Source organism: Micromesistius poutassou (genome assembly GCF_964030765.1).
Source record: "Micromesistius poutassou genome assembly, chromosome: 5".
In the NCBI taxonomy this organism is placed as follows: Eukaryota; Metazoa; Chordata; class Actinopteri; order Gadiformes; family Gadidae; genus Micromesistius; species Micromesistius poutassou.
In genome coordinates this window covers 4,531,738-4,556,900 of record NC_140275.1, presented here as the reverse complement: position 1 = coordinate 4,556,900, position 25,163 = coordinate 4,531,738, and the positions used below count along the sequence as shown (strand labels likewise).

Sequence of the window (25,163 nt, the reverse complement as noted above, 5' to 3'; positions counted from 1 at the left end):
GAGATTATATTATATTCTAGTAGCCTACAATATAAACTACAGTAGTAGACCTAGTCGGCTTATAGTTTTGTATATTAAGAGAATTATAAAATAAAGTATTATAAAAGAAATACATTACGATTATTTTGTATGATATATATAGGCTACTATATAATATTATAGCCTACTATACTTTACAATATTAAAGGCAATTATACTACATCAGTGTCCGGACGACGACTCATAAAACACTCATATCTACGATTACGACACTATTGTATGAATGTATCTGGTAAAAATATGTAAATGGGTCCTTATTGCTGATCGCAAGTTCCTCTAGGACTACTTTGTAAGTTGCACAAAGCAACAGAAAAGACTCCAGTTCCCACGGCGGTGTTCAATAATTGAAGTAGGTCTACTGAAGATCTGCTATCACTTCAGTTAAGGGGTTCTTGTTGATACATTTGTGAATAACGTCATTTAATTGCACAGCGTTTCGTAGAATAGGCCTATGTCTTCAAAGGTAAGTTTCGTTTCACTAGATATGTAGGTTTTCACAATCGAATACAAAACGGGTGTTTATTAATTAATCTGTCGATAATATACCAACTTAATTGGCTACAATGTTATATGAGCACCAATATATCCACACAGGGGCGGTAATGGTCGAGTGGAGAGCGGCAGACCTCCACTCATATCTTCACAGTTATGGATTCTCATTAAATGTTAAACAATGGGTTCATGGATAAAGCCTCTTTTTAAAGAAATAAAAAGGGCAATGTTTCATAATTTTTCAGAAAAAAACCCACAAATACATGTCTTGCTGATGTGAAATGTAGAGTCTTAGTTGAGATAAGGAAACATCTTCGAAAAATCGAATCCACAATAATTGACAGAATGTACAGTACTGTGAATATAACACTACAATACCATTGTTTATTGTAAATAGAACTCTAGCGAACTATATTATCAACATAATGTAAGATATGCTGTCTAAAGTGATCTGTGATCAATGTTTAGTCGGTCTGTAAAGAGTCCTCAGACTTTCCTGAACCCATGTGGTTCAACCTGAAGGTACTTATTGGATGGCTTCACTTCGCTTAAAGGGCTCCGGTTTGTACCTTATCGCGGCCCCTTCTCAACCAGGATTTGCCGCCAGTTTCTCGCTGATTATTATTGTTAATAAACAACAAAGAGCCATAAAGAGCAACGAAGACACAGAGTACATGTGAAATGTTATATAAAAGGTAAACACAGCAATATATTTCACAGAAACAATGTTCTGATGACAAAACAACCATGTTTCATGACCATAGTGCTGCAGCAAGATTTGACATTGACATTGAAGGTACTGTGATCTCCTGTTCCCAGAGCACCACTCCGAGCTCTACCAACATGTCTTGTGAGGAGAAAACCCCTTCCTCGCCTCACTCTGAATCCAGCAGCTCCTCTCCCCCCTCCTTTTCTCCCTCCTCTGCTCCTCTTGCTGCCTCCTCCCTGTCTCCTACTCCCCCCCATTACATTGGGAAGAGGGAGGACGTCATCCAGGCGCGACGTGTGACCAAACTGGTGGACGGACGAAGAGACATTCTGGTCCTATACCACCAGGGAGAGCTTCATGCCATGGACATGCGTTGCTACCGTACGTTTTGACATATATTTGCGAAAATACATGACACGATAACAGCGTTTGACCAGAGATGTGTGCTCATGAATAATGACAGACTTTCAATGAAGAATGTGGTTTGTTTGTTTTGTTTGTTTATAACAGTTGGGACTGTTTGTTGACAGATGCAGGCGGGCCCTTACAGAATGGAGACATCGAGGTGAGAAGGGATAATGTCCTTCTGACCATAAATAGTGTATTTACATTTACATATTATAGAGAATGATCTATCATCCAAATAAATTAATGCACTAGGCTTGGACTTTCATTATCAAAACAACATGGCATTATAAGAGTTCCTAAGTTATTAGGCAAAAAACGTCACTAGTGATGAGCTATGGAAAAAGATTATACTATACAGCCTTCGTCGTCAGGCAGAACTAATTGGCTAACTTTAAGACAAATCTCAAGTTGTCTCAAGGCGGTGTTGTTTGGGTATGAACTCTGCTATACTTGTTTCCTTCTGATTCTTTTACTTTTAACCTTTAGCTTAATTTAACCCTGGCCTGAAGAAGTTTGAGCACCACTGGTCTAGAAGGCCGGCTTCATTGTCTAAGGATTGTTTTATTGTCCTATTTGCTCGTCATCATGGGCCAGGAGTTCAACGGGCGGAGCTGCATCGTGTGTCCGTGGCACCAGTACAAGATCACCCTGGGGGAGGGCGAGGCGCTGTACCAGGCCGTAGACGACCCCACCCGCCGACCGCTGAGGACCCACTGGCGCTCCAAGGGAGTCAAACAAAGAGTTCACAAGGTCACCGAGGTCAACGGAAATGTCTACGTAACACTGAACGACTCCAGCGAGATCATGGAGTCGGACGCCTACCAGACAGAGAAATACAGGACTATGTGGTTCAAAGCAGGCCCAAAGCCAAGCCCAGAATGTTATAAAAAATCAAAAGCAATGTAAAAACATCAATATTTTCTATGTGGCTATGTTGGCCTATATATATATATATATATATTTTTTTTTTCACATTCCATATCTGTTCAGGTATAATGAAATGTAAGGGTTCTAAACATAATAAACAATCCATACTGATGTTTATACTGTTGTTACTGATGTTACTGTTATTACTGTTGTAACTGTTGTTACTGTTATTGTTACTGATGTTACTGTTATTATTGTTGTAACTGCTGTTACTGTTAATACTGTTGTTATGATCTTTCCTGTAGTACTCGACTCCGCCCGAGGGCAGCGACGTCATCACAGTGCGACGGAGATCGCCGAGCAACTCATTTGTTTCGCATGTAATCAATCTGCAACCACATTTTGTAATTAACTGCTTAAACAATCTTGTGCAAAGTTTTCTCAGCCCACTCAAAATATAATCACCGTGATTGTGGGAGAGGAGAGATGTAAAATAAAGAATAGGAGAACGAGGATAGTTGTATTCTGTCACATATTTTCAGCCACAATGGCATCAGGTATGTCACTTTTAATAGTGTGATTCATAGAACAATGTTTTGTTTTGTTTTGTTTTATTTAAATGGAACTGAATTAATATCACGATTATCCCAATAGATGTACGAGGTTATGTCTAGTTTGCATAACGTATAACCTTTTTTTCCTTTTAGAAGATGAATTTAATCTTTTGGTCATTGTGATAGACGTGAACCCCATCTGGTGGGGCCAGCAGGCCCAACGGGAGCCTGAGGTACTTTAAACGTTCACTAGAATCATGTGAAGAAGAATCTGATGTGGAAGTATGTCTAGGAGTACTGAAGTCCGAATGTTCCCATACAGTTCACCCTATCAAAGTGTTTGGATGCGGTCATGGTCATGGGAAACTCCCACATGGCCATGACAAGGACCAACAGATTGGCCGTTATTGCAAGTCACTTTCAAGACAGGTTAGCCAGTTTTGTTTTCAGTACTCACTGGATGTATTAATGAATGGGCCTATTCCATTGAGCTCTCCTCGTACTTTGTGGATGTATTAATGTATTCTCCACTTACCTCTCCTCTTCATTTTCAGTCACTTTTTGTATCCCTGTAAGAACTGGACAGGAGGGGATGGTGCTTGTGATGGAACTATGGATGAGACACCAAACTGTGGCGATGGGAAATATGAACTTCTGTCTGTTGCCAATAATGTAGTGGCGGAGCAGATGAGGAGAGTAATGTCAACAAGTCAGTCCAACTCCATGAGATGCTATTGCACTCATACTGCACTCTGTCCTATGCTCGCCATACATTCCTGACATAAGCATGTATAGACACTGCAGGGCCTTGGCTTGTAGTTGTGTTCACATGTATTTTTTCATTGCAGCTGAAATGAAGGGCAATTCCACTGACACCTTATTGGCGGGCTCCCTGGCCAAAGCCCTGTGCTGTATCCTTTTACAGACACTTTCCTTGACTTTAGAGAGAAATGTGAAATATAATCTTCCTTAGACAGCTATACCTGATGTATCTGTTGAATAAGTTAAATAATAATTATATTAAGTTGTCTAAAGTTATTTGTTAACTATGGGTGATCTTCCTTCTGAGGGTGTTTTTCATTGTAATATTTATTCTTAACGTTTCCATTCAGACATCCACAGGATGACAAAGGAATTGGAAGGTAGGCTCAAAGGTTCAAGGTTCAGGACCAAGTGTCATATATAAAAAGATACCAAAAATATGTTAAAGGAAAATCATTACTTTTTTTTTCAGCTGGCCAAGAGATGAAATCAAGAATTTTGGTAAGTGTTAATCACACTGAATTGGGAACTATTTATTTGTAGTATTGATGTTTTTTATTGTCTGTATTGTCTTGACTCTCCAGGTCATTAAGACGGCTGAGGACTGTGCCCGTCAGTACATGAACTTCATGAACGTTATTTTTGCTGCCCAGAAACAGGTAAATCACTGAAATGGCCCATTGTTCCACTGCTTTGACCAACGTTGAGACATTACACCATACTGTATGTATGTTTTTTTTATTCAGAATATCCTCATAGATGCCTGCTTGCTTGACTCAGACTCCGGTCTTCTTCAGCAGGTACGTCTTCATACCTCCATTAGGACGGTCTAAATTGGATGTCCTGGTTTGGTGGCCAGAGTTTGCATGTTGTTTTGTTATAATCCATAAGCCCCTAACCCATTTGTTTCATTAGGCTTGTGACATAACCGGTGGACTATACCTTAAGATACCCCAGAAGATCGCCCTGGCACAGTACCTCTTGGTGAGAATCTTAACATTGTGTCTTACCAGCCAGAGGGAACCAGGTAGTATACATGGTTGTTGAAGGGTTCTGTTGTCTGGACAGTGGGTGACCAGGTAGGATACATGGTTGTTGAAGGGTTCTGTTGTCTGGACAGTGGGTGACCAGGTAGGATACATGGTTGTTGAAGGGTTCTGTTGTCTGGACAGTGGGTGACCAGGTAGGATACATGGTTGTTGAAGGGTTCTGTTGTCTGGACAGTGGGTGACCAGGTAGGATACATGGTTGTTGAAGGGTTCTGTTGTCTGGACAGTGGGTGACCAGGTAGGATACATGGTTGTTGAAGGGTTCTGTTGTCTGGACAGTGGGTGACCAGGTAGGATACATGGTTGTTGAAGGGTTCTGTTGTCTGGACAGTGGGTGTTCCTGCCCGACTCGGAGCAGCGCCCCCAGCTGGTGCTGCCACCGCCGGTCCACGTGGACTACAGAGCCGCCTGCTTCTGCCACCGCAACCTCATCGAGATCGGCTACGTCTGCTCTGTGTGCTTGTCCAGTAAGTACGAATACAAAGTACCAGGGGAACTCTGCAATTCCTTACAGTACAGCTGTGTGTGTGTGTGTGTGTGTAGTGTTATACAGCTGTGTGTGTGTGTGGTGTTATACAGCTGTGTGTGTGTGTGTGTGTGTGTGTGTTATACAGCTGTGTGTATGTGTGTTATACAGCTGTGTGTGTGTAGTTATACAGCTATGTGAGTGTATGTGTGTGTTAAACATCTGTGTGTGTGTGTGTGTGTGTGTATGTGTTATATAGCTGTGTGTGTTATACAGCTGTGTTATACACTTGTGTTTGTCTCCTCTCAGTTTTCTGTAACTTCAGCCCCATCTGCACAACTTGCGAGTAAGTACCAGTCTTGTTATTCTGAACATTGGTCATTTTGTTTTTTATTTACTACACTATTGAAGGGTTTGGTGGTTTTCGTATTGTTGTAATTTACTAAATAATTTGCTTTGTAGGACTGCTTTCAAAATCCACTTGCCACAGATGATGAAGTCAAAGAAGAAAAAACTAAAGCAATCAATGTGATGTTTATTGTGCAGTTGTTTACATGTGTGTTCTTATTTTGTATTCTTGATTTGACGGGTTCATCTGCAGTTCACTGAGAGGCAGAAAGGCTCTCAGCGATTTATTTCCCCCTAATTTCCTTTGTCATATTCATTTCAAATAAATGTAGCCTTCATTTTGTTTTGTTTTCTTACAGCCATTTATCTGAACATGGCTAAGCATCTTTTACTGATTGATTAAGTAATTACAATACACAATTCTTCAATTTACAAAAAACGAAAATGCAGTAGAAATCTCTACTCTTCAAGAGTCCCCTCTATGGATGGGAACAATATTGCACCTGGGGAAAAACAAAGTTTATTAGGTGTTTGGTGACATAATAAATAAAATTCCTTAAAGTCCTTTTCACCATAACTTATGTCTAGAAATCCTATTAAACTAAAGATATGTCTAATTCGCCCTATCTTCAATTTATGATGAACTATTTTGCTTTGTAAATAAGACAGCTGTGCATGAAGAAATGTTACATTTTCCCTCTTGGATTTGTCCACTCACCCCAGTAGGCCTCTGCCAGACCACTTCTGGGGCGTCAGGCTCATCTGAGTGGGTTGGCCATCACGGATTACTGAGACACACAGTGGTTTCTGGAGAGAAGACACAGTCAGACTCCCTCTAGGACTAAATGAAACCACATACTTCAAAGATGTTAATAACTAAATAACATCTTTGAAGTATGTGGTATAATTAAATGGTTATATAGATGTGTTGATATTCAATCCAATGTTGATATTCATAATTTGTTTACTTGAAAAGTTTGGCCTGGTCGAAACATGACAATGAATAACTTACAGTACAAATGACTTGTAAAGGTATGTAGAATGTGTGTCCATTTCTTCTGATGTTTTAGTGACATGTCATCTTGAAAGACAAGGCGTGCAATTAACTTACTCCCTCGCTGTGTTGGACCACCGATGCAATGTTGGCAAGGTTCTGGAAGTTCCCCGTGTTCACCGACCCAAACTCAACAACTTCATCACCAACTCTGATGCCCTATAGGGACAGACCTGCAGATGTAACACCTCCCAGCCCAACAACAGCTTTCCCCTCAGAGCCATGTTTAGATGTACTATTACTATTATATACGTATACGTTATATCATGACTCCACTCTCACCGCGCGATTTCCCGAGTGGCCTTGAAAACTCAGTGCTAACCCCGGTCTGGAACACGGCAAGCAAGTCCTGAACTAGAGCTGGTCTGACAGACAGACAGACAGACAGAGAAACGGCCTCACCGCTCTGCAGGCTGGGGAGCCCTGAGTGACGCCGTCCACACGGGCGAAGGGCGAGGGCCGAGGGGCGTCCTGCTCCATGGCCTCGGCCTGCTCACGCTCATCTTGCTCGTGCTTGGACTTGTCGCGGGCGTGCAGCTTGTGGAGGGCGTCCTCGATGTCCGCCATGATGGCCTTGTGGTCATTTTGCAGACCTGAAGGATTTTATTGATCCTCAGGTGATTAAGTTTGAATAGAAAATATATAATCCTTGACATACGTCGCCTAATGTTTTATGATATCCCTTTAGGAATCCTAAAGGGATAAACACTTATCTGGAAGTCATGTTTTTTTTAGGAAGACAGCAGATATAATTAACATAAATATAGAACACACAAACATAAACAAACTTCAAATTAGAAAACTCTACATTCTGGATAAATAATAGCATACACCTGTTCAATAAATACAGGTGAAACTCAAATAGAATATCGTGCAAAAGTTAATTAATTTTGGTAATTCAACTTAAAAAGGTGAAACTAATATATAATAGTCATTACATGCAAAGTGAGATATTTCAAGCCTTTATTTGTTATAATTTTGATGATTATGGCTTACAGATTATGAAAACCCCAAATTCTAAATCTCTGAAAAGTAGAATATTGAGAAAAGGTTCAATATTGTAGGCTCACACTCTGGAGCAAACACCTGGAATTCACTGAGGAAGTGATTAATGCAAAGGGGGCCCAACCTTATACTTTTCAGAGAGCCAACATTTCTGTATTTATAATATATTTTTAAATTGATTTCATGTACTAATTTTCAGAGATTTTGAATTTGGCGTTTTCATAAGCTGTAAGCCATAGTCATCAATTATAACAAATAAAGGCTTGCAATATCTCACTTTACATGTAATGAGTATAATATATTAGTTTCACCTTTTAAGTTGAATTACTGAAATAAATTAACTGTATCTTCCGAAGTGAAAAATTAATACACTTGTGATGAAAGATTTGTGAGAAGCAAACAATGCAGATTTACGTTATACTATATTTACAGCAAATTTAATCAATGTTAAACGAAAATTTGTGAGTAGATCAAATCCAAGCAGTGCTCACATGAGATGTTATGTCTCGCTGTTCGGATCTGGTACAGATTGACGTCTGAGCGAGGGAAGCCCTCCGCGTCCACCAGAGGACCTTCAGCCCCGACCCCCTGCTGAGAGGAGAGAGAAACACATCAACCCAGAGAAGAACCAGAGGAACTTAATCCCGACCCCCTGCTGAAAGGGAGAGAAACACATCAACCCAGAGGAGGACCAGACAGGAGGACCAGGCAGGATGATCGTCCAGGAGGCTAACCTACTCAGCTACGGTGGCTCAATAGTTAGAAGTAGTATAATAGTCCCTTAACTAACTTGCTATCCGTATATTCTTACATCTTCCAACACGTCGTAATAAGCCTTTATCTGCTCCTCGATGTCATCTTTTTTTTTAATCAGGTTTTTAACATCATTCGCAGTAATTGTCATTGTTGCTCCGTTGTTTTCCTCGGTCGTCTTCATGGCAATTGAGCGTCAGAGTGGACTTGACTTAACTTAACATTAAGTAGTTGTGGTATAAATGCTAACACTACACACAAGTGAGAGCCGACGGTATGAACACAATCAGTGTGACGAGGTTTCCCTGCGACGCTTCTTCTTCTTCTTCTTCTTTTAATTTCCGGCAGCCTGTATGCCTTTGCGGCACATTGCTGCCACCCACAGGCCAAATAATTAGATAAATAAATAAACCACCAAACAAAAATAAATAAATCAATTAAATTAAATAATAAAAATAAAATAAAAATAAAAATAAAAAATACATTAAAAAAAAAAAATATATATATATATATATACATGAATATATATATTTCAGACGCAGTCAGTCCATCCTATTTCCATAGGGGTAATCCAGTGGCTGTTATGAAGTCCAGGACAGCTTTTATAGTCCCAGGCTGGTTCTCAGAGGGATTTAGGAGGCTCTTTAGCATAACCGGTGCTGTTCCCAGGCTTTCCACAGCTGCATACAGATGTTCCCTCTGTCGAGTGAGACCAGTGCATTCCATCAGGATATGTTTCACTGTTTGCTGTTTTTTACACGCTCCACATAGTCCATTTTCATGTTTCCCAAGTTTTTGTAGGTCCCATGCGAGTCCGCAATGCCCCAGCCTCAGTCTAGTCATCATGACTGTATGCCTCCTTTCCTTTCCCAAAAAACACTGGCTTTTTGTCACTCTATTCTGCAAGCTGTAATAATGCCTCCCCTTCTTTTCCTTATCCCACTCCTCCTGCCACACAGCCATGATGTTCTTTTTGATGATTGATCTACACTCAGTTATCCCCAGCCTCATTTTTACATCGATTTCTTCCCTTCTTAAAGACCTTTTTGCTGCCCCATCAGCTAGCTCATTCCCCTCTATCCCCACATGAGCTGGGACCCACATAAACCCCACTGACTCTCCCACCTGCTCAATCCTGTACATCAGGGTAAGAAGCTCGACCATGAGGTCTGACCTGGCTCCAAGCCCTCCCTCCCTCAATGTCATCAGCACTGAAGCAGAGTCAGAGCATATCACAGCTGGCCCTGGCCTGACCTCCTCCACCCACTTCATAGCCCAGATTATTGCGAGCAGCTCTGTGGTGTAAACTGAAACCCCCTCAGACAGTCGCCTACACTTAACAACATTCAAATCTGGGATGCAAAAAGCAAACCCAGACTTCTCAGTCCTTGGGTCTTGAGCCCCATCAGTGTATATTTGTATGTACTGTCCCCACGTGTTATTTAGTCTTTCCTTTACAATTCCCCCAACTGTTGCAGTTCTCTCATGAGCTAACACACTTATATCTATCTCCGGCACTGGTATAATCCATGGTGGTATAGTTGGCCAGTACACTACCGGGGCCACCCCCTCCTCCCCAAACTCCATCCTTCCCTGCGACGCTTCTTCTTCTTCTACTGTTAATATGTAAGCGGTGGAGGCCGTCAGGCGCACTGCTGCCCACCATAGGTGGTCTGTCAATACTAGGGAACGTCATTCAAAAAAAAAACAAAGACATGAAATGAAGGAATGAAACCTCAACAAAACGAAATCACAACCTGCTAAATAGTCCCTGTGTGTAGGAAAACTAAACTAAGACCTAGACAGCAGGACCCCATAGCGTGCACAGTGAGGGTGGCCAGTGGCCACACACCAATGCCTGAAAAAAGGCCAAACCATACCAGCCCTCTCCTTCTCACCTCCTGGTGGTACATGCGGCCCCTACACACTCAGCACATAACCAGTATAACCAACCACATTGTGGCCAGTAGGAACCCAGTCCTCTCAGTGACCAGAATTCTGAGAGGGGGGGGGGGGGAGGGGGGGGGGGATGAAAAGTAGCGCAACTACTTTTCTTTTTTTCCTTTATTCTAATTTCGGATCTTTCAGTCACAGTGTATTGCTTGGCATTTTTTGTCCCAGTGGTTGAAATATCTTGTCATGTCACTCCTCACTGCAGAGGTGAAGGCATTGGGCTTTGGAGTGGGTTGAAGTGTTCCTGTTAAGGTTGGACAGAGATGTGGAAGATTGGGGCCGTTTTGGACCATGTCTGGCAGAGGCTCCAGAACTCTGGGGTTACAACAAAGGGATGGACGGATACGGTGCGCAACTAGTTTTCGTTTTTTCCTTTATTCCAAATTCGGATCTTTCAGTCACAGTGAAAACCGGGGACATTTCCGGGGACAGCAGTGGCCGGGGAAGGGTCACTGAAAACGGGGACTGTCCGCGGAAACCGGGGACGTCTGGTCACCCTATCTCAGCCACTCTACTCAGTGGTGTACAAAATACTAGAAGTCATGCTTGAGTAAAATTACAGATATCTTAGCCGAACTTGACTGGTAAAAGTGAGTCATCCGTAAGAAAATCACTTGCGTTAAAGTAATACAGTTGATTAAATTAATGTAGGCCTACTTTGATAGTTAAGTATTAAAAGTATTTATCTCTGTTAAAATGTAGCCTGATTAAGTATTAAAAGTCGAAAAAAATTGATATATAGGTAAACATTTGCAGTAACTATGGCCACAGGTCTTCAGTATTCATCCACCTGCTGCACAACAGTAATGAATCTGGAGGTCCAGTTCTGCTGCTTCTCCAGCTTACGGATATCCGGCTGTTGTTGGGCTCAATGTCTCCAATCTCCCTAAACTTGTCAGTGAGATCAGTTATTTGCAGACATACCTAACACGGTAAACAGTCCAGAATTATGTAAGGATAATCCATTAACACGATAAGACCATTATTTGACCAGGTACCAAGTATTTATTCTACACCACTGGCCCTACTTGGCATAATTCTCCTCCCAACAGTATGTTGTATTGAATACAAATATCTTTGCCGTAACCCCAGAGTTCTGGAGCCTCTGCCAGACATGGTCCAAAACAGCCCCAATCTTCCACATCTCTGTCCAACCTTAACAGGAACGGACACTTCAACCTACTCCAAAGCCCAATGCCTTCACCTCTGCAGTGAGGAGTGACATGACAAGATATTTCAACCACTAGGACACAAAATGCCGAGTCCAACCACCTGATATCAGAATCAATAGACCCATCAGTATACATCTGGAGAGACCTTTTCTTCAAACATAAGCCCCACCTTTCTTCCCAACACCACGACATCTGTCTTAATGGTGCAGACATATTACACCATAATGAGGCTTCTGAGATATTAAAACACTAACAACACAAACTGTTGAAATGAAACGTTGGAGAACTTACAGATGGCCGTGAAGCCCAGGGTGCTGACCCAGTCCAGAGTTACAGAGAGGAGAGGGGAGAGCATTGTGCAGGAACTTTAAACTCATAATGAGACTGTTTCATATTCTATTATTATTGCAGTTCAGTCAATCAAATTCATGGAGGAAAGACTTTTTAGTCAAATCAAATGAGATTTCTAAGCTGATCTTTTCTGTGTGAATCCATCTTCTAAGATAGGCTTAGGGTTATGGTAAATGGTAAATGGACTGCATTTATATAGCACATTTTTTGTAACCAGTGGCCAGGCGACAGCCAGCTCATCGGCAGCAGTCAGGGTGAGGGCGTCTCGCTCAGGGACACCTCGACACTCAGCTAGGAGGAGCCGGGGATCGAACCAGCAACCTTGCGGTTACCAGCCAACCCGCTCTACTGAGCTAATTCCCAGGTTAGGCCAATTTTTTCAGTTTTATTGTTCTATATTTGTATTAATATAGTGCTATCAAATGAATGTGAATGTTGACTCTTTTTCAGTGGAGTGCAATATTCAATGTATTTTGATGTGAGTAGTCCTACAGCATTTGCACTAGCCATGGCATGTAAAACAGCATTTGCAAAATAAATTAATTTTGAATGAATGCAAAGAGAAAGAGCTTCTCTACAAGGTATGTTCTAAACCTTTATGACAGTGAGGTTAGAGGGTTAGAACCAGGAAGGAATACAGCTGGAGCCCTGCCCTGTACACCATCACACTCATTCAGTCCTCTCCTGTGTCCAATAGAATCACACATATTTCTCATTGATTGAATATCTTTTTAGTGTACATTTGCACAGCTAACACGTTGCCTTAAGCTGAACTGATTTGTTCACTTAAGGCACTCATTCATCTTCATTATCCCAGCGTTTGAAACTATAAATAAACCAACCTCACCTGTACCATATATACGCAGAACAGCCGCAGAATGGGCGAAAGAGCCGTAATGCTGCTACCTGTGGTTGTTATCCACACATGTCATTTCGTCTGCTCATGTCATTCTGTGTTTCTGACTGAATGCATGCTGCTTGTCTGATTAAATGGATGGATACGATTGCTTGCCTGGCTGTTACAGTGCACACAGATGCACACCTGTGTTCTCCTCATTCAGCTAGTTAGCCCCGCAGTGTCGGGCCGCAAATGCTACAATATAATTAAACAGAAAAACCAGCCATGCAATTTAATATTGTACAACCCTATAAAAAAATAAAATTTAAATAATATCCATCTCGGCTCATTCAGTTTCCAATTTTATATACTTTTCAGATTATACAGCCATGATTTGTTAATCTGTTCAGAGTGCTCATTGAGTGGGCTTAATGCCCATTTAAGTATTACATAATTGATTCGCCCATTGAAATAGCTCTATATAAAATTTAGTCCAAAGTGGCACACAATTTTTCAATATGTTTTAATGTGTACATAAGTATTTAAAACTCAAAAACCTTCATTTTATTAAACTTCATATAAACTACGATCTTCTACATATTTTTCATGCATTCTCCATACATCCGTTTCACAGTTGGTATTAAGGCACTTTTCTTGATCACAAGAAAGGAAAAAAATAATGACCCTAACTTATATCAATACTGGCTTGAATGCATCCTGAGTTCTATACATTACGGTAAATTATATTGCCATAAAAATTAAACCTGCAATAGCCATTCAACAAGTGGAATGGTGATGTTTATGTTTGGTTTGCAACACAATATAAAGATTCAACAAGCATTTTCTAAGCCAGAGATACAAATAATATAAATGTGTACGTGCAAATTGTATTTCAAGTGCATAAGAATTTGTTACGGTACCTTTCTCACACATTGCTAAAGTAAAAGCCTAATTTATAATCTTGACATCCTCATCGAGCACAAGGTTAGCATTCTGGCTCTCACTGCAGCTAACAGTACACGTCTTTTGGACCAGCTCTGGGCTGCCCTCCTCCTCCGGTGGTCCCCCAGACCCTGGGCCTGGGGACGAGGCGCTCTGGGCCGGTCCACAGTGAGCCCTCAGGTCCTCCTGTATAAGGCCACTCCGGAGTTGCGCTTCATCCACTTTGGTGTCGACCTCTCTCACCCACTGCTGCAGCTCTGCCTGGAGAGCGTTGGCTCCCTGGTCCAGCTGCTGCTGTCGGACCTTCAGCTCCTCCAGGATGTGCTGCGTCGACTGGGCGGCCCGCTGTCGCTCCGCCCCCCGTCGCCCGGACGGAGCCCGGCTCGACATGTAGTCGTCAAACTCCTCCTGGCTGAGGTTGAGGGCGGAGCCGTCCAGCTTCTCGATGAAGGCCACGGCGCACGACTAGAACAGAGGGAGCAGCGTTAGGACTCCAGACGGGTTCCAGGCAGGAGGCAGGAGGCGCTGAGGAACGCACCAGGTTAGTGAAGTAGTAGCCGCTCTCCCCGGCCATCAGACTGTGAGGCAGGCCGAAGCGGATCACGTATTGCATGTTGGAGTGGAGGCGGGGCGGGTTGGCCTTCAGGACCACGTAGATGAGCCCCGACAGGAAGTCGTCGGCGTTGGCCGGCTCGCTATTGGAGGTGGACAGAGCTTCAAACACGTGCTGGCTGCATTTGATGACACACGCCAGCTTGTCCTGTGGCGCACGTTTGGCATCCATCTCGATGATGGCTGTTGGTGGAAGGATTAGTTAAAAACTACCAGTAACGTTTTGTTAAGAGTTAAATGTATTCCATTAATCTGAAACCTGTGATAGCAGGTAGATACGGGTCCTTTGTGATGAGGGTTATTTCATCAGGGAATGGCACACTCAGCATCTGTGGTGTCACCCAGTTGAGGGACCTATGAAGGCCAGACGAAAACCAGAGTATAGACCTATGACGTCATAAACACCAGAGTATAGACCTATGACGTCATAAACACCAGAGTATAGACCTATGACATCATAAACACCAGAGTATAGACCTAGAGCACCAGAGTATAGACCTAGAGCACCAGAGTATAGACCTAGAACACCAGAGTATAGACCTATTTATTATTATTTTTCCTTTCCTTTCCATAACGTCCATGGTCAAACTATTTCAGTCAACTTTTCACAGATACAGAGTTGATGTTGCTGCGAGCAGTACTACCTAACATTAGAAATGGCCAGCCTGACCAAGCCCCTTTAAGTTGCAAGAGCAGTCATTCTTCACTTCATTTAGTTTCAACAGTCTAATGTGGGCAACATTTGTATTTATTCACCGTAATGTGGCATTTAAAAACATGCAAAGACCAGACAGTGTTGTGGAGGCTATGATACTGACCGTATCCTCCTTTGCAGAGCCAGGTCCTTCTGCTCGTCGTCCACGCTGTCATGGCAGAACACCCATTTGTGCAGACGGGTCATCATTAACTTCTCTATGTGCTCCATCATCTGAAGGACTTGAGACTCAGGGAAACCTGCTAAGAGAACCATGAACTTCAAATATATTGGATGAATGGCAAACAGTGAGAAGGTGATATTAAAATCTGGACCAACTCACTGAAGTAAGCAGCCATATTCTGGTAGAAGTCCTGCACAAGGTCAGACTGCTTTTGCACTGGCAAATCCTGTATAAAAGTACAATAGTCAGCAGCATTCATAACTAAAATGAAGATACAGCAATTGCCATAACCAGTTCCCCATAGGGGGTATGTCTCTGCAGTCAAGCCCCATAATCTTCATGTTCTATATCTAAGACAGTACCGCGTGTGACTGATGAGACACAGGTAATTAATACGTACATTAATACGCTAATAAACAATATGTATTACTACAGTTTTGACAGTGTTGATGTGTGGGGCAGCCATCTTGTATCTTGAGGTCAGGGTTGTGATGTGGAAAAGACTTTGAAAGTGGGATTTAAATCAATCCGACAGGGGGAATTCCAGTGGTCAATTCCAACAGGGAACATGGAAAGTCTGACTTCTCATGACTTTCCTGACTGCGCCATTAGAAACATAAGTTGTATGGGATTCAAAAGGAACTAAATTTTATTTATCTCTGTGAAATGTATAGTTTGTATAATTAAAGTGTTTTAGTCTACATCAAGAAATGTGTAATTGATTTAATGCCATTTCAATTTCATGAACATTCAGATTGAAATATTTCCATCTCTAAGGTCCAGGTGTGAAGTAGACTCAGCTACTGAGTGTTGAGAAGCCTGGGTTCGTTACTACATGATAGGCTTCGATGGTGTCGAGGTAGTAGTAGTAGTAGAAGTAGCACTTTAAAAGGAAGCCTGGGTTCGTTATTACATGATAGGCTTCGATGGTGTTGAGGTAGTAGTAGTAGTAGTAGTAGTAGAAGTAGCACTTTAAAAGGAAGCCTGGGTTCGTTATTACATGATAGGCTTCGATGGTGTTCAGGAACGCCGTGCAGCGGGACTGCAGCCGCTGGGATGGAGGGCTTCGAAGGATTTTGAGGAAGCCTGTGAAGTCTCCAGGCTCAAGGCCTTGAAACGCTTTCATGGATTTGGAATGGCTTTCTGTAGACTCTACATATTAAAACAACAAAGGAGCTTCATTACTTAACGAAAAACAACCCCCATGCATCAACAAGGTAGTGAGGAATTACCCCTAGGTTAGCTACCTTAATATTAAGGTGGTGAGGGGACTACCTTAATGCGTAGGTGGTGATGGAGCTACCTTAATATTTAGGGGTGGAGGGGGCTACTTTAATATTTAGGGGTGGAGGGGGCTACCTTAATATTAAGGGGTGGAGGGGGCTACCTTAATATTTAGCTGGTGAGAAGGCTACTTTAATATTTAGGGGTGGAGGGGGCTACTTTAATATTTAGGGGTGAGGGAACTACCTTAATATTTAGGGGTGGAGGGGGCTACCTTACTATTTAGGGGTGAGGGAACTACCTTAATATTTAGGGGTGGAGGGGACTACCTTAATATTTAGGGGTGGAGGGGGCTACCTTAATATTTAGCTGGTGAGGGGGCTACCTTAATATTTATGGGTGAGGGGACTACCTTAATATTTAAGGGTGGAGGGGGCTACCTTAATATTTAGCTGGTGAGGGGGCTACCTTAATATTTAGGGGTGGAGGGGACTACCTTAATATTTATGGGTGGAGGGGACTACCTTAATATTTAGGGGTGGAGGGGACTACCTTAATATTTAGGGGTGGAGGGGGCTACCTTAATATTTAGGGGTGGAGGGGACTACCTTTAGGTTTGGGCGGCGAGGGGCCACCCCAGAAGAGCCTTCTCACAGTGTTGACCCGGCTACCCTTCTCAATATTCTTCTTCTCCTCAAACTTGTAGAAGGAGAGACTTGCTCCATCGCTGCTCTGGCTAGAAGTGAGAAACAATAACAATTAATCATTAAATTATTTAACTGATCATTAAAAAAAAAAAAAAAAAAAAAAAAAAAAAAAAAAAAAATTGAGCTTCAATCTGCCTCTAACTAGAACGCGTGGAGCAGTGGCGGCTGATGGTTTTTAAAGTGAGGGAAGAAGGACTACGCGCTTGGTTGCCATTGGCTTGCTTGCACTGTTAGTGGAGTATGGTGGCATAAGTATATGAGACTCAAGTTGTTTCAGGGTGTTTTGGTGAACTACAAAATAGCAGGGAGGGATAATTATGTGAATAAAATTTATACAAATCCATCAGTGGCAGCATTGTACTTTGAAAGCTGGTGGGCAGCATGTCTTGGACTAGGGCAGAAGGAAAGGATGCAAAGCCAATTAGTCAAATCAGGCCTACTCTTGATTTGTAAAACTAAATAAAGAAATCTGGGCCTATCATTGGGCCTATTTTTGCCCTCAATGACTGAAGCTATTGGTTGTAATTTGGCTATTTTTATTTTCAGCTACAATTGTTTTAAGAAAAATGAAGACCAAAAGTGATGCCATTTAAAATTGGTGGAAAGCCGGTGACGGTGCGGACACGGTGCGCTCCTCGCGGAGCAACTAAACAATTTATTATTATAAGCCTAAGCAAATAAACAAATCAAAACCTCGCTAACGCCATGGAGGAACAACTCAAAGGCATATCGAAAGACATCGCAGAAATGAGAAAGACGCTCCTGAGTTTATCAAGAGACGTATCAGAGGTCCAAAAACAGCAGCAAACAATTATGTCGCTGGTGGAGGACGTGAAGAAACTTAAGAAACAGAACGAAGAGAAAGATGGGATAATCAAGACGCTGGAGTATAGGTTCGAAAATGCTGAGAATAAAATAGAAAGTCTTGAGCAATATTCAAGAATGAATGATGTCATAATCTCTGGATTGGACATTAAACCAAGATCCTATGCCCATGCGACGCGACGAGAGCATACTGAACCTACTGAGCAGGACTCCCGTTCTGTGGAGGAACAGGTGTCTATCTTTTTCCAGTCCAAGGGAATTAGGCTGGATACCAACACCATAGAAGCTTGCCACCTTCTTCCTCGCAGAACCACAACGGGCCGTCATGACAAACCAACCGTAATCATGCGGTTTGCAAACCGAAGGTTCAAATCGGAGTTACTGAAACAGGGCCGTATGCTGAAAGGTACCAGCGTCTATTTAAATGAACACTTGACAAAACGGAATGCAGAGATAGCGAAGAAGGCAAGACTACTACGAACACAGAAGAAAATACAGTCTACGTGGACATCCAACTGCAAAATATTCATCAAACTCAACGGGTCTATTCCAGAGCAAGCAAAGGTCCTGGTCGTCAGGAGTTTGGGGGAGTTGGATAAATTACAATGACACTACTTTATGGTAAGATAAATCCTTTTTTCCTTTTTGAACTGGTAATCTATTTTTTCCTTTTTCCTTTTGTACGGGTTTTCCCCCTCCTGTCTACACTGGCTTATGTCGGGGCGCGCGGGCGCTCGGAGGTCCAGTGGGAAAGAGAGTGGAGTATGGACAAAGGGACATATGGGTACGGTGCATGTGCGCGCCGAAGCATGCGCGACAACTGGGTGGAATGGAGTCGCCGCTGCCCACTGATCATGGGACAGTTGCACGATGTGGGGACTATACGCACGTGGATAGCAGCCCTTGGACTACGAGCAGTTATGTGCAAGAGGATGAGTGATAAGGGGGGTGGGAGTGGATGGGTGTACGGAGTTGGGATGTGCGACTATTATTGGCGTTTTGTCATTGGGTGCGCGTGCTTGAAAAGAACAAAAGAGATGGCAACAGGAGTGGCACAATCAAACTGTTTACCAAATGCTGGGACTGAGTGTAAAATATATAGACTATTGTGTGCGTTCACATGTATCCTTATGAATTTACTAAATGCCGGGACTGAGTGTAAAATATATAGAGTAATGTTTGTGTTCACACGTAACCTTATGAATTTACTAAATCGATATGCATGACGACTCAGACATTGACCCTGAGGATAATTTCTTAAATGATGTAAACAGTGATTGTTGCTATTATACGGAAAATCAGTTTAAAAATAAAGTCAATTTAAAAAACGGAGTGTCTATCATACACTTCAATAGCAGGAGTTTATATGCGAATTTTCAAGACATAAAAGAGTACCTGAGTCAATTCATTACACCTTTTAGTGTGGTAGCAATATCAGAGACATGGCTTACTCAGGATAAGGGGATAGATTTTGAATTAGAGGGATATGAATTTAATTGTATAAATAGAGTCAATAAAAGAGGAGGGGGGGTAGCGATATTTGTGGATAGAAGGTTAAAATATAAGATTATTAAAAATATGACTATTGCTATCGATGATGTGTGTGAATGTATATCCGTGGAGATTGTCATGGGGAAAAGCAAAAACATTACTGTCAGTTGTGTCTATAGAGCTCCCAGCTCCAGTATAGAGCACTTTACTGATGTAATGGAAAGCTTGTTTACAAACACTGAACAGAGGGTCACTTTCATTTGTGGTGACTATAATATAGACCTATTAAATCCTAACAAAGTTGAAGCAATTGATGAGTTTTGTGCTGCAATGTATAGTATGAGTTTTTATCCTACTATCACCAAACCAAGTAGAATAACATCACAATCAGCTACAATAATAGATAATATTTATACAAATTATTTGGAAGGCAATTTAAGCAGTGGGATACTAATAAATGACATAAGTGACCATCTGCCAGTGTTTTTACTATTTGACTGTGAACTTAAATTAAAAGAGGTTGGACCGGAAATAAGACAGAGGAGACTGCGAACTGAGGATAGTATTAGAAAAATGAGAAGTGCACTAGCAGGGCAAGATTGGGGGTTGGTCTATCAAGCAATAGATGCCAACTCGGCTTATGACAATTTTTTAGAGATATTCTTTTCAATTTTTGATAGAAGCTGTCCAGTGATACAAAGTCAGAGGAAAGCAAATGGCAATGACAAGCCCTGGATCACGAAGGGCCTGTTGAATGCCTGTGGAAAAAATAACTCATTGTATAAAAACTATATAAAAAATAGAACAAATGACAGTGAAATTAGATATAAAAAATATAAAAATAAACTTATAAATATAATTAGGAAATGTAAGAAGGAATATTACAATAATATACTTGATAAATGTAAAAATAATATTAGAGGTACATGGAAAATTTTAAACACAATGATCAGAAATAAGAAATCCAGCACCAGTTTCTTTGATTGTTTCATAGGTAATGATAGGACAGGCACTGATAGAAAAGATGCAGTGGAAGCCTTCAACAATTTTTTCGTGAATGTAGGGCCTAATCTGGCAAGTGAAATAAAACCTCCACTGGGGGGAGGCATTGAAAAATATTTCAGTGAAAGAAACCCAGCCACAATTTTTCTGCGAAATACAGACGAAAACGAAATAATGGACATTGTTCGTAATTTCAAGAACAAAACATCGCAAGACTGTAATGGAATTGACATGAATTTAATTAAGCAAGTGATCGATACTATTGTGGACCCTTTAATATATATATGTAATCTCTCATTTAAATCAGGCTGTTTTCCTGACAAAATGAAAGTGGCTAAAGTAATTCCACTATACAAATCTGGGGAAAAAAGCCTGTACACAAATTATAGGCCAGTATCAATGCTTCCACAATTCTCTAAAATACTGGAGAAACTTTTTGTGGTTAGGTTGGACAGCTTCATCGATAAACACATGTTGCTCATGGAAAGTTAGTATGGCTTCAGAGCAGGCAGATCAACAGCAATGGCATTGATGGAACTGGTTGAGGAGTTAACAAGTGCAATGGATGACAAGAAGTATGCATTGGGGTTTTTTATAGATTTAAAGAAAGCGTTTGATACTATTGACCATGCAATTTTATTACAGAAACTGGAGAGATATGGGATCAGAGGGGTGGGGTTAAATTGGTTAAAAAGTTACGTTGAAAAGAGACAGCAATTTGTACAGATGGGTGTCACGAGGTCTACTCTTGCAGAAATTGTATGTGGTGTACCGCAAGGGTCAATAATCGGACCAAAATTATTTATTTTATATATCAATGATATATGCAATGTCTCAAATATGTTTAACTGTGTGGTTTTTGCTGATGATACGAATGTCTTCTGTGCTGGGAAGAACCTCCATCAACTTTTGAAGGTTGTCTCGGGAGAGCTAGAAAAGCTCAAGTTGTGGTTTGATGTTAACAAATTATCTTTAAATATTAAAAAAACCAGATATATGATTTTTGGAAAGCGGGATAAACATCTAGATATACAGACGGAAGTAGAAATTGACGGAGTTAAGCTTGAAAGAGTATATGAGAATATATTTTTAGGTGTGATCATTGACCATAACTTGTGCTGGAAGCCTCACATTAAATATGTTAGGTCCAAGCTATCACGCACAATAGGTATTTTATGCAAGACAAGACATATACTTAATTATAAATCGTTATACTCACTGTACTGTACTCTTGTTCTTCCTTATCTGACCTATTGTGCCGAAGTTTGGGGTAACACATATAAAAGCACCTTACACACGATATGTGTCATGCAGAAGCGTGCAATAAGAATAGTGCATAATGTGGGGTACTATGAACATACCAATGTATTGTTTTTAAAATCAAGAACATTGAAATTTAGAGATCTAGTGGACTGCAAAACTGCACAATTTTTGTATAAAGCAAAGCACAATCTACTTCCAGGAAAAATCCAAAAAATGTTTGGGGAAAGAGAGGGAGGGTACAACCTAAGAGGGAGAGGGAAGTTAAAGCAACCTTTTGCTCGTACCACGTTGAAAAGTATGTGCATATCTGTCTGTGGAGTGAAACTTTGGAACAGCTTACCAGAAGATATTAAAGATAGTAAAAATGTTGCCCATTTAAAAACAATGTTTAAAAACAATATTTTTGAAAAGTACAGAAGTGAAAATGTAGAGAGCAACAAAGGGAAATAATTAACTTCATTTTGCAACAAACATGAAGTTTTCTTGTTTGTTTGATTCGGACTGTTTTTTAGCTATAGGATTGATATGGGATGTGTAATGTAAACTAGGAAATTTAGACCTGTTTTGTTTTTTTGAGTTGTGAAGGTTTGTGGATATAGGATGGTCGGTGGGGGACGTACTGTGTAGGTATATGTATGTATGTGTGTGGGGTGTATGTATATGCGACATTCCGATCAGACTGCTTATGGTTTTTAATAATGAAATGAGAAATGAGGGTGCGGCAGCTATAAGCTTTGCTTCAGCCGCAACCCTTTTCGACCAGCTGTATAGTATTTGTTACTACCTTGAATTTGTTTTGTTTTGTTGAAATTTTGATGCTGTGATCGAAATAAACACTCATTCATTCATTCATTCATTCAAAATGTATCATGCTCAGAATCATTCACTAACCATTTTCACAATATCAAACAGAACGGTCAGAGTAACAAACAATTAAAAGAACAAGAACATAATTTCACAACTATTGACATGGGCTGTAAGCCTAACATTGTTTGAGGCAAATGTGGATGTTAATGGATGTTTCAGAATGTTGGTCATGGTGTTAAGCCAATTAAGATGCCTCCTCTCTGTTTGTGTTGCAAAGATATCAGTGACCTGGTCATACCAAACAGGATATTTTTAAGTGATTTCAGAATAACAGCGTGTGTAGCTCCACGTTTTCGCCACCCTTTCAGACGGCTTGGTAACCCAATGGAGGAGTGTCGAAAAATAGGTAGACTCAGCGTGTTTATTTCGGGACCTTGCCTAACTTTTGGCGGTGGAAACGCCAATATAAGCGAACTGAGCTGCACCGCTCGGTGGAAACACCAATAAAAACGAACAGAGCCGCAACGAACAGTAGCATACGATACGACTGAGCAGGTTTGTTGGTTCTCGTAGCCTAGTAGAGACTTGAGGGGATAACCCCTCCCTCTGGGCTGCTCCACAGCCAGGGCTCCTGCTTATTGGTTCATAGCGCAGCCAGGGCTCCTGCTTATTGGTTCATAGCTCAGCCAGGGCTCCAGCCTATCGTGAATTGACGTTGACGCGATTCAGATCCCTTAGCTAGTCCCACCCACTTAGATGAGGACTTTCCTCCTCTCTCCCATTGAACCCCATGTTATTCACCGGCCTCCAGTAGTGCCAGAGAAATGAATGGGAGTCAATGGAGGCTGAGGGAGGAACGTCCTCCCCGAAGTAATATTCAATAGGCGATAGGGAGTGCTAATGTCCCTTTACCCAGGGAAACGAACATTACATATACAAAGGCATTAAAGTAGTCATATTTAAGGGCATTAATTCATTACAGTAGTCTGGGCAATCTACATTTTTTATTTTCAACAATGTTAAGGAGGATCTTCCTCCCTCTCTTCACTGGAGAAGCCTCCTACACAATTTCACATTTTTTCTTTTTTTGCATGTACCTTACCTAGTTTCTTGTCTTTGCGTTTCCTCTTTCCGGGTTCTCTCTCTCCAGCACTTGGAGCAGCAGCCTTGCCACGCAGGGTTCCCGTAGTAGCCGCAGGAGTTGGTGCACAGGAGCTCTGCTTGGGACACGCGGATCCCCCGCTGCTTGTCGCTCCACATCGTCAGGGGTTCAAACTCCACCGCCTTACAAACTCAACTGTGATGAGATGTGATTGAATAACCCAAATCTGGTTTGTCAACATGTTTGACTTAAAAGACACGCCATGAAAAAGGTTAAATTCGTTGAATTGTTTTGACAACAAACCGGTTTAAAGTAGGCTACAATAGAGCACGTGATAATAATGACGTCATATGATCAGCTGTAGAGCATCCTGGCTAGTTGGTATTGGAGGCTTGTAACATTACTGAATTCAAACTAATTAACGATGTTAATGCTGCTTTCAACACATTAATATGGATGATGCTGGCTTTAAAGAAATCCCCACTTGTAGCTCCTGGCTGTACAGTCGACTGAGCAGTCCCGCGTCCACCGGGCAGCTAGGCTACATCCACCACGCTCCATCCCCACCATATCACTCGTACTAAATATTAATCGAGCACATATAAAGCAACAACTGACCATTTGTTTTTGGTGAAATTGTCGCCAAAAAGTAGTAATTGAGCAGGAAGCGATCAGCGGACAGTCAGCTGACATCAGGTGTTGTGACGCCTTCTTCTTCTTTTTACTTTCCGGCAGCCTGCATGCCTTTACGGCAAAATGCTGCCACCAACAGGACAAAAATAAAATAAAAAGTATAAAAATATTCCAAAAACTTCTCAATTGGCCTATCCTATTTCCATAGGAACAATCCAGTGGCCGTTCTAAAACCCAGGACAGCTTTTCTAGTCCCCGGCTGGTTTTCAACGGGGTTTAAAGGCTCTTTAGTGTTACAGATGTTGTGCCCAGGCTCTTCACTGCTGCATACAGCTGTTCCCTCTGTAGAGTCCAGTACATTCCATCTGGATATGTTTCACTGTTTGCTGTATATGGATATGTTTCCCCATGCCGGTCCACAACGCCCCAGCCTCAGTTGTCATCAGGACTATATGCCTCCTTTCTATTCCCTTTGTGACTGTATTCTGCCTCCCCTTCTCCTCCCTCTCCCACTCCTCCTGCCACACCACATATATATATATATATATATATATATATATGCCTACTATGCTGCCACTCAGCCGTGATGTTCTGTTGTATGATTGTTGTGACGCCACCGGTGAACCCGGAAACACTTAAGGAACCAATGACAGACACAACAAGTACATCGATGTTTGTCCCGTGTACTTTAAAACCTGACCTATTTAAAGTGACCGTAGCATTGGCCTTACGGTCCACTGCCAGTACAATATGTACAATACGCACAATATACACTCAACGAGACATGCAATTAAAAACCTGAACGGAAGAGGCTCCTCCCCTTTACCGGGTCTCGTTGCTAGGCAACGGGTCGCTAT

At 41.6% G+C, this 25,163-nt stretch overlaps 4 protein-coding genes across 5 annotated transcripts; 2 read left to right on the top strand and 2 right to left on the bottom strand.

Moving 5' to 3' along the window:
* Nucleotides 1-363: 363 nt before the first annotated feature.
* Nucleotides 364-2,588, top strand: LOC311343118 (Rieske domain-containing protein-like). The gene is made up of 4 exons (XM_084467983.1): nt 364-388; nt 1,351-1,621; nt 1,771-1,805; nt 2,243-2,588. The coding sequence occupies exons 2-4, from the start codon at nt 1,375-1,377 to the stop codon at nt 2,552-2,554; spliced, it is 594 nt and encodes a 197-aa protein (XP_084324109.1). The 5' UTR covers nt 364-388; nt 1,351-1,374; the 3' UTR covers nt 2,555-2,588.
* Nucleotides 2,589-2,734: 146 nt separating this feature from the next.
* On the top strand, nt 2,735-5,946 carry gtf2h3 (general transcription factor IIH, polypeptide 3). The gene is made up of 13 exons (XM_084467791.1): nt 2,735-3,072; nt 3,223-3,302; nt 3,392-3,498; nt 3,624-3,778; nt 3,918-3,980; nt 4,182-4,211; nt 4,304-4,332; nt 4,416-4,490; nt 4,578-4,631; nt 4,747-4,815; nt 5,212-5,347; nt 5,656-5,692; nt 5,809-5,946. Exons 1-13 carry the CDS (start codon nt 3,063-3,065, stop codon nt 5,876-5,878), a joined length of 915 nt encoding a protein of 304 aa, XP_084323917.1. The 5' UTR covers nt 2,735-3,062; the 3' UTR covers nt 5,879-5,946.
* psmd9 (proteasome 26S subunit, non-ATPase 9) lies at nt 5,865-8,799 on the bottom strand. The gene is made up of 6 exons (XM_084467792.1): nt 8,565-8,799; nt 8,245-8,344; nt 7,151-7,341; nt 6,806-6,907; nt 6,413-6,501; nt 5,865-6,197 (listed from the first exon to the last, which is right to left on the bottom strand). Exons 1-6 carry the CDS (start codon nt 8,688-8,690, stop codon nt 6,161-6,163), a joined length of 645 nt encoding a protein of 214 aa, XP_084323918.1. The 5' UTR covers nt 8,691-8,799; the 3' UTR covers nt 5,865-6,160.
* A 4,527-nt stretch (nt 8,800-13,326) lies between these two features.
* LOC311342894 (rab5 GDP/GTP exchange factor-like) lies at nt 13,327-24,746 on the bottom strand. 2 transcript variants are annotated; one of them, XM_084467741.1, is made up of 9 exons: nt 24,292-24,746; nt 23,674-23,868; nt 17,085-17,212; nt 16,253-16,404; nt 15,412-15,478; nt 15,193-15,331; nt 14,634-14,728; nt 14,301-14,557; nt 13,327-14,227 (listed from the first exon to the last, which is right to left on the bottom strand). In XM_084467741.1, the coding sequence occupies exons 2-9, from the start codon at nt 23,829-23,831 to the stop codon at nt 13,769-13,771; spliced, it is 1,455 nt and encodes a 484-aa protein (XP_084323867.1). In that variant the 5' UTR covers nt 23,832-23,868; nt 24,292-24,746; the 3' UTR covers nt 13,327-13,768. The 2 variants fall into 2 exon arrangements, with proteins under 2 accessions (XP_084323867.1, XP_084323868.1); XM_084467742.1 differs by having other exon boundaries at nt 15,193-15,328.
* Between the last annotated feature and the right edge of the window lie 417 nt (nt 24,747-25,163).